At 38.8% G+C, this 9,869-nt stretch overlaps 1 protein-coding gene across 7 annotated transcripts in view; it reads left to right on the top strand.

Annotated features, from left to right (window-relative positions):
- The window catches only part of LOC102290368 (rho GTPase-activating protein 12), a 58,779-nt gene that overhangs the window by 1,410 nt on the left and 47,500 nt on the right, over nt 1-9,869 (top strand). For all 7 annotated transcript variants that reach the window (XM_014332323.2, XM_014332322.2, XM_014332321.2 and 4 more), the window contains exon 2: nt 8,118-8,886. In XM_014332323.2, the coding sequence (XP_014187809.1) occupies nt 8,191-8,886 (696 nt within the window). In that variant the 5' untranslated portion in view covers nt 8,118-8,190. The remainder of the gene's footprint in view (nt 1-8,117; nt 8,887-9,869) is intronic.

The raw sequence follows: 9,869 nt of genomic DNA, 5'->3' as shown, positions 1-9,869 counted from the left end.
CTTCTTTGTGCACGGGGCACAGTGCACTGCTTTTGCTTGTTACAAATAGATACATCAAGAATTAGTTTTACACGTTAAATGGTCTATTTTATATCCTCACTTTTCTCCCACTCTGAAACTATTCTGACTTTTGTTTGTGAGCTGTTTGCTGGTAACTGTGTTTTTTCTGCTCCAAACAAGTGAAAAGCAAAATATAGATATGGGCAGTATAAACATAACATTGACACATAAATCTGGACACAAACAATTGCTTATTTGATAGAATTATGGTTCATTTGGAGATGTGTTTGTGGTCCTCTGGTGAATGTAACGCCAATATTTTTGGTTCCTACCGACTCCTGAGGGAAATGTTTGGCTCTGTAGCGAATAACATTTTTACTACTTTTTGTCCTACTGGGTTGCTTTGTGTGTCTGTGAGTTTGTTTTTCTTTTTGTGTTTTGTTTTTTGTTTTTTTTTGCTGCAGGTCAGTTAATGTGTGTGAGTTTTAGAGGGTTTTTTTTAAGCTGTTTGCAGTGGCCTGAAATGGGACATTTAAGAGCCAGAAAGCTAAACAAAGGGCTTGACAAGTAAGAGGAACCACATACATCATTTAGATGATAATTTAGATGATTAAAAAAAAAACATGATCGCAGTAAAGATCACATCCCAGGCAGATCACATCCCAGCAAACTAAATGTGGAGCAAAGAGTATGCTTGCATGAGACAAGTAACTGATGCTGAGAGTTCATTGGCAGTTTTTATATCATGCAGAAATGTGGATGATTCGTACGCATTTGTAACCCTTTCGATACATACAAGTGTAAATGACCCCCGTGTGGGGGTTGTGAGACAAAATTCATGCTGCCAGCTTTGCAGCTCCACAAATGTAAGCTGTGTCCATCATCTGGGCTTCCTCCTTATTCCTTCCTTAATATGTTAGCCTGCTGTTATTGTACAATGGTAAAATTAACATCAACACAACCACAGTGTTTCCACATCTGCAGCTGAGCACTCACTGACTTTCCCCAGCAGAAAAACATTTCAGGATGCAGCAGCAGCTTATTTGATTCATCGAAGCACGTGCTTGTGAGTCCTCAAACATTACACACAAATCACTGCACACATTTGTTAATCTTAGCGTACGCTGGTGGATAATGTCGTATGCATTTGTAACCCTTATGAGACATATTTCTCTCCATATTATATATCCAACTTAAAAACCACAAACAAGATGGTTTGTTATAATCAGTATTTTTTTATTTTAATGTATATTTCTCACATTTCCCCTTCCATTTATTAAGGATAAATGGAAGCTCTGATTTGTTTTCATGGCCTCATTCATGCCCATTTTTCCTCCTCCAGTGACTGTTAAAACTCTTAAAGTTGTTCATTTTCATAGTGTAGAATACACCCGTTATTACCACATCTTTTTGAGCCACACGATGCTTGTGAGGCTGACGGGATAATGATAATGATATTTCTTTGTTCATTAATAAGAGAAAAGCAAATGACCAAAGCTATAAAAATAAATGTCCAACAGCAAAGACTTGAATTGAATTGAACACACATTACTTAAGATGTGGGTTGAAGCTCTGGCTTATTACACCTACCTTTTTTTTTATATACAGCATAGTCTAAATGGCAAGTCATTTATAGCAAGATTTCATCTCTAAAAGAGCAAAGAAAACATATTGAAAGTAAATGTGTTGGCTTTTGTTTAAATATAAAAGATCAGGGGGAGGGGGGGGGTGCACAGTCACCCTAATCATATTTAAAGGCATGGAAGCAGAAACATTATCACACACAACTTGCTGTCAGAAGTTTAGACCATGATGCTGAATAAATTGAGTAACTTATGTTTCTGAAAAGTTCATGTTCTCAGCCTGTATTAGTGCTTAAATGAGGAAAGCGCGGCTGATTGCCATCTCTCCCCAACCCCGTTCCCTTTAAATACCTCCACAATGGGAATTTGCTTTCTCTGATGAAAATAACTTAAACTAATCACCAGTGGCCCGGCTCTGAATCAACAGTCTGAACTTGGCTAACAAGAGTCATGTGAGACTCGATGCAGAGGAATTTCGCCGCTGCTGCTGCTGCTGCTGCTGCTGCTGGTGCTGCTGCTGGTGCTGCTGCTGGTGCTGCTGCTGGTGCTGCTGCTGGTGCTTCACTCGTCCCTGTTTCAGTTGAAATATTTAATGTGCTCACAATGAGAGAGTATTTGCAGTGTGCTGATTTCTGTTTTGCTGAGGCAAGAGAAACTGTGAGGGTGTGTTTCCTGCATGTGCTGACAGCAGCGGATTTTTAAACATACATATCAGTTCCAACACTTCCACACACTTCAGCCAAGGTCCTGCTTTCATGGGACCCACCCATCCACTCTGTCTCCCACTGCAAATCTTATTACCATCACTCTGAATTAAGGGTCGTCTTCTGATTTTGCTGATTGGACTCTGAGAAGATTTGTTTGCTAAATAGCAGCACTGAAGCTGTAGCTTAATCTTAGTGGGGGATAAGTGAAAGAGACAACAACCCCCAGGTACTTAATCTTCCAAAGACCTTTCCATATGACGAATTGGAGCATTAAGTTGATTGTCTGTTTTGTTTGTAGTCTTCCTCATTTTAATTCAAAGGGTATTTTCAGAATCAACATGCCAGACTCTCTCATAGAGGGATTGCATTTTTGACACCTTTTTCATAATTAATCATCACTTTTTTTAAAGCTACATGTTAAAAAGGAACCCACAAACTTTAAATGATTTGTTGGTTTTTACATGTTTAGCATTGTATGACTTGAGGTTTACCTAACTTAGTAATTAATAGCTGTACTCTAGTTTAAAATCAGTCTTAAATTTAAAAACAGTGAGAAGGAAACATTCAAAGGTATGTTTTTTCTGAATCAAAATTGTTCTTTCAAGGGTCACTTGGCATATAAGGCCTCAGTGCCACAGGCATAGAGACTGATTAATGAACCTGTTGCAATCTCTGGTTTCTACAGAATTGCTGAGGTCATCTTTAGTTTCCACGGAAGATGGCGACTCTTCAACTACCCACCTAGCAGTAGTGAAGCTTGAAAAAGTGTGATGCAAACTGGAAATGGAGGTGGTTTGCCTTCAGAGTCAAATTTGTGTCCTAAAGCTGCATCAAGGGTGTTTCAAAAGGCAAAACTTTTACTCTGAAGGTGAATGGTCTCCATTTTTGGTTTGTGTTGCACTTTTACAAGTTTCACTACTGCTTGTTGAGTAGTTGACAAGCTTTGCGGACAAAATAGCGTCTTCTACGCAAGAGGTACTTTTTTGGTACCTTGGCTGAGGTTCCAAGTGAGCCGAGTCATGAGAACGACTTCTTCTCAAAACTCAAACTGCCATTTTCAAAACCTAGCAACGAGGGAAATGGCTGCACAAAAACCAACACCGTGGTCTCTGAGTCTGACAAAAAGCCACAGAAAGCGCAGCAGGTATACCACTGCCACGACGTCATGGGACTTTTGGTCACATTGCTACAATGACCCCAAGCACATTAAGGTGGTACTCAGTTGTAATGGAATAAGACCAAAACCAAGTCGAGTAGAGTAAAATCTGAGTAGGTACTAGTGGAAAACAAGCATTTGACTGGTTCACATATATAAGACAAAGAGTCTGTTGTCTAAATTTGTTCCTGTTATTTCTGGCTGATTATGAGCAAAAATGTGTTTCATGCTTGAGTAAATTAAACCTCACATTGGAAAAACAAACTGGTTGAGATTAGATTTTTATGACCCATGTGGTTTTTCTTTGAGGGAAGACCAAAACCCTGCAAGGGGTGGAGGGATGGCAGGAAATTAAATCTCATCTCACTGTCTTGAGTCCCCAAACCTTCCAGCCACTGTGATTATTTCACTGGGCAAACGATGCTTGTAGAGCCCCTTAATATTAGCAGGTTAGGCACGCCATTTGCTCAGTTATTCCCAGAAAGGCGGTCGTGCATCTGAACTCTGTGCAGACTACAGAGTTTGTTTTTTTTTATCTGACTCCTGTTTATTGTTGACTGTTTATTGTTCTTTCTTTTTTTTTTTCTTCCTCTCCACTCTCTCCAGCCATAACTGGTTGTGCCAGGTTGACTGCCCACCCTGAGTTTGTTTTTTTTCCCTTCACCACTATCACCAAAGGCTTGCCCATTAAGGAATTCTTAGCTACACTATATATACTCTGGGTTTTTCCAGCAAATCTTGACTTTCCCCCAAAGAGTTTTTGACCTTCCCCCAAGGAAAAATCTTCAGCATTGTAATAAAAATATTTTGTTAGCAGTTAATTTAAGTGGGTTTTTATTATTAAAATCCATATTTTTGGACCCAAATGACAGGAAAATGCATAGATTTATGATAAGTATGTTAACAAAGACACTTTGTAAACCTACAAAAGACCATTTTGAGCTGGGAAAAGCTCTCAAAAACTAATGGACAAAAGCACTGTTAAGCTTCCTGCCTTTTGATTTCCTTATTAAAGAAATAGGTTTAAATTAAATACTTTTAAAACTATATTTTTATTAGTGTTCTACCACATTTGGTTTCATCATATTTTTCCTTGACTACAAGCACTGTTTCTTATTTAAAAAATAAAATAGAAAATAGTGATATAAAGAATTTCTAGCCACTCGACTCCATGCCTTCAGCATGAGGGTTGAGGATGTTAACAAGGAAAGCTGCCACTACTACTCATGCTATAACCATCACACAGTCTTATTCCTCGCTACTCTGCTGTTATTCAGTGAATAGCTGTGAATTAGCACCAGATGCAGTGTTTTATTTTCATTTGGCTAATGGACTTTCTGTTCAGCTGATAGATTCGGTGAGATTTCCCTCAGTACTTGTTAGCCTGAACCCTCGAGTTAATCTGTGGCGATATTATCCCACCAGTCACTGCATCAGCAGTAATCCCAGCACTGCTCGCCTAATCACAGATATTTATTAAGCTAATGCACGACCAAAGGTAAACAGAAGCGCAATGCTATTATTAGGTAATAGCTGCCAACCGCGCATTTAATGTTCAGCTGCAGCTTTAATGGTGACACCCAGTGGAAACTACTTTTTGATTAATCAAGTGGTTTTAAAATAGCGTAGCTCATGCTGGTTAATGTGTGTGGGGATATGCTCATTAAGCATTCTCAGGACACTCGTACAACCACAACAGTCTTCACAGTGACCACTATTTGTTGTGCGCTTTGTCTGGTGCCCACTCCAATGTTTTCACAGAATTCGTGGGGTTATATCACCAGCTGCAGATGGTGGCCTCGCTATAGTTTCATGGATCATGGGTGTCTCTTAAGTGAATCTGCATGTGTTGTGCAGCGATGCTCATCATTCATCATGAACTCAAGACGAGAGGAAACACACAGAGGTGTGTTGGTTACTATCGTAGAGATGCAAATTTCTCCCCACCTTCTTTTTTTCTTGGTATGTATGTGTGCTTTTTGTTTTTCTTTTGTGAGTGTGTGTGTGTGTGTGCGCGCGCATGTGTTTGTGGAGGTTGCCGTTAGTTTAACGACATTTCCTTAACTGCCCCAGTGGCTTACATGGACCATAGGACTTTGATATTGAAGAGAAATTAGTGCTGCTGGGTTAAAAAAATAGCAACAATGCACTCTTTGTCTTTGGAGGCATATTCTTGGTTTGATAATGATGTAACTCACTGATAATTTTGTAGGATTGCAGTTATGACTGTCATTGTAATATCCTGCTGCTCATTCTGCAGTAGCCTGTATCGTCGTCAAGTGAGTCTGCTTGACTATCGCACTTTGTTTGAAATTGTTTCACGGCTGACATTACAGGTCCTTTAACCACCTCGTGGTTTTGGATGCCTGGGGACAGTAGACTAATTTGATTTGGACTATTTCATTAAACAGGAAGGAATGAGTTGCGATGATTTTTTTTCATACTTTATTTAATACTGCAAATATAAACACTGAGGTCCCAGTGGCTTTAGTATTTTAATTATTACCAGAGATACAACTGATTGGTATCTTGTTTCTTTTCATCAGTTACCAAGCTCAGGCTTAGTTTATGTGCAGATCTAAAGTTTCAAAAGCAAAAAAAAAAAGTTGGAGTTTTAAAAATAAAATCTATATTCCTTTTCTTTCAAGTGTTAGTTTTGTGTAAGTGACTGGCATTTTTGCTTAAAATATAAAGAAAATTACAAAAAGAATAGATCGTCTTTCTTCTCATAAAAGAACTGCGTGTTAGTCTAATTGATGGTGAATGGTTGTCTGTCTTACAGTGATAGATTGGCGACCTGTCCAGGGCGTACCCCGGTCGTTGTCCCGTGGCAGCTGGGATAGCTTAAAGTTTATAGGTCTCTAAATGTCTCTTTGCTTTATCAAGTTTGCCAACATTTGAGAAACATTATACCCAGTTGAATATTTGTGACCTAGTAAATTTGTGCAGTCTGCAACAATTTGTCATTGTAGTTATTGCATTTTTACATTGTACATATGAGGCATTCAGCTGACACTTGTCTCCTAAAGTGACTAGTCAGAACTTTAGAAGTCATTTTTGTCATGTACCGGAGGCAGAAAGAGAGAGCTGAGACTAAATCTCTTTTTGTAGTGAGAGTTGACTTGAGGGCAGCCTAAGATTGTAGTTTCTTTGAACTATTAAACTTATTTGATCATAATATATTTATTTTCCTGTTAATTTGAAAATCTAAACAGCTGAGGTACCTCTTTCTATCAAAATAGGCCATGCTCAGTCGTACCCTGAAGCAGTAAAGTCCAACCAGGAAACACTAATTTTATTTAATCTAATAGTTTTGGTGTATTATTGTTTAACTCAAGGTTGGCCACGAAGTTCACTATTGATAAGATGTTTCTTTTAATATAAGCCTTGACTCCATTAAATAAGTCATATTGGCGTTGGTGATGTTTTTGTCTTTGTTGTTGTTTTTTAAAAAGTGTACTACAGCATCACATCATTGTGTAAGAGAGTGTGCGCACATGCGTGTGACTTCAACAGGAAACTATGTGTGTGACTTAGCTAATCCAAGATGCCCTAATAGCTGCTGGACAAGCTGTCCTTAGTAAGGAGGAAGAAATAGAGTAAGAGATAAAAACACAGTAAGTGGGAGAAAGCAGCGTGACTCATGTTACTGTCTCCACTTCTTCCGTCTTATCTTACGTGCGGCTTTGAAGCTCTGAGCTGGACGGTACATTCACCCTTGAAGAGGATTAAATCTTCTCAGTTTATATCTTATTTGTTTGTTCTGATTGGGTTAGCATGTGAGTGTCAGGCTTTCAATGGCTTTCTTATTTTTGTCTTTATTTTGATTAAATGAGAGGAGAAGGGAATAAGTATTTTCTGACTTAACTATACCTCAAGATTTTTTTTTTAATGGTTTTAATGTTCATTGTTAGTTTTGATTTAAGCTTATTTCTTCAAGTTATTTTCTCTCATACATAAAAACACAACTTTTTTCATTTTTCCTTAAAATTGTTAGTTGAAAACATGTTGTTTTAATGACAATTTAAAAAGAAATTCATACGATACCTTTAGTTAGAAAGCCATTCAAAGTTTTTATTCATTTTATTGTTTCAAAGGTTACTAATACAGAAAAAGTAAGTAATAAGAAGAGCGTTTCTCTATACATACACTTTAATTAGGTGGCACAATCAGGAATATTTAGGTATGCCACATTATATTTGGTGAGAAAGTCTACCACCTCTGCGGGCAGGTCCCTGTAATGGTGGTCCCAGAAAGTGTTTGGCTGCCTCTCCAGAAAGACTTAAGTCTAACTCCACCACCTTGGACTATAGCTGCTAGTTGCTGCCACATAGACTTTGTTAAGCTGCAGTCCAAGAGAGTGGACAGAGTACATTTTCAGGAAAAAAAACTCACTAATGAGACAACTGAGATTATGATTATATTACTCCATTTAAAGGTTATAAAGTATTTTGCAGAGATGATCCTTATTGACATTGTTATTTAATAATTAATTTCAATCTTTGGGGAAAAATGGAAAAACTTCACAGGTGATAACTTAGTTAGATGTTATACATACTGGAACATTAGAACATTGTGGCACCCGAGGTGTATATATAATAAGTACAATAGCAGAGTTATTCACACTGAAATTAAATGTGTATTTAATATATTCTCTTTGTTTTTTCAAAGGTCTACTGATGAAGACATGGTAATAAATATTTTTCTTTTGGGGTGAACAGCCTGGTGGATAGTAAGAGGCATCATGGCAGATCTGCCTATTGCCCCGGGCCAGATCTACATCGAGGTAGAATACGACTATGAGTATAAGTTTAAAGACCGGCTCATTAAGATCCAGCAGGGGGAATGCTACATGCTAGTCAAGAAAAGTAATGAGGATTGGTGGCAGGTGAAAAAAGAGGAGGCGTCTAAAGCTTTTTATGTACCTGCTCAATATGTCCGAGAAGTCCGCAAAGCACTCATGCCACCCCCTAAACCAATCCTCCATCTTCCGAGTGCTACTGGTAATCCATCTTCACAAAGTGCAGGTGCACGCTGGGTAAAACCAAACAATCTGGATCTGGGACTCAACAATCATCCCGCTGAGAACCTTCACAGAAATGAGTCCAACTATCAGCGCTCCCCTTCAGCACAAACTGGAAACACGGCTAAATTCACTCCCCCGATTCAGCGCAGGGACAATAACCACCATCATGCCCCCACCTTTCCCACTGACCATGACAAAGCTCTCGCTGAAGCTCTCCATGGTGGTGTCCCACCACCCCCTTACAAAGGTGGGTCCAGCACCCTGCCGCGCAGTCGAGCCAGATCCCCAGAACTGGTCAGAGCGCCACTGGACGTGGACACCACCCAGTACTGTGACTCTGCGGGTGAAGATAGACGTACAAATGACTCTGAGTCTGGAGACGAACTGAGCAGCTCTTCCACTGAACATCTCCAGGTAACATCAAAGCTTTTTGTGTGTGTGTGTGTGTGTGTGTGTGTGTGTGTGTGTGTGTGTTAATGTTGGCGGTGATGTATACAAGAATTTTGGGGGGGACGACATTGTGGAATAGGACTTTTGTTTCACTTTTATTAAATTATAGCCAATACTCACATATTGGATATATCAGATCCAGAGCAACTTTTGTTTCTTGTTCCTTGATTACGGCCTTAGAACGAATGTAGCAACTATTTTTGTTATTTTAGGTGTTTGTGAAACTTTTCACATCAAGTGTTTAATATATGCAGACTATTTCTGAGCAGATGCTATTAGGTTTGCTAGTATATCAATTATCCTACTTTCTTCATAAAGTGTTATGAAGAACTTGAAAAGGGAACCTGAACCTGCCACACCCTGCTACAGAGCAGTATCTGAGCCCTCGTTTATACTCTGTTGTGGACATAGACACGGGCAGCTGGCGACATAATGGCTAAGTAGGCATTCCTGTTATTTTCCACTTCAAGCACAAAAACAAAGCAACGTGTATTGGTGCACTGCAGTGCAACGTCACATGATAACAAAAAACTGGCTGGCACTTGGACGTTGTCACAGACCTTCTTGGTCACTGTCCAAAGTGTGATGAATTTACATCACTCTGACCCGAGTGGACTTGTGGTCGCAGAAAGTTTAAATGCCTAAATGATTCATATGCAGCACAGAGATTCGGTTTTCAGATAAAAAATCAGACCAGTATTCTGTTAAACAGAAATGGGTCATAAAGTGTTTTAGTTTTAAACTGTTGGTATGCCCAAATGACTAACATTAACATTAATTTGTTCAGTGTCAGCTGATTTTTGCCTCTAAACTTTATTTTGGATAACCTAATAATCTTTACCTGTCCTGGATTACTTAAACTTGTTCAAAACCTTTAATGTGTTCTGATAGCTTCAAAGATTAAAGACAAAGCCAAGTCCCAAAAGAAAATTTTGCCCTCTTTTTTT

This window comes from Haplochromis burtoni, unplaced genomic scaffold (genome assembly GCF_018398535.1).
Source record: "Haplochromis burtoni strain Fernald_Lab_line unplaced genomic scaffold, NCSU_Asbu1 Contig_27, whole genome shotgun sequence".
NCBI lineage: Eukaryota > Metazoa > Chordata > Actinopteri > Cichliformes > Cichlidae > Haplochromis > Haplochromis burtoni.
The sequence above is the reverse complement of the archived record's forward strand: the minus strand, read 5'-3'. Positions and strand labels throughout refer to the sequence as shown.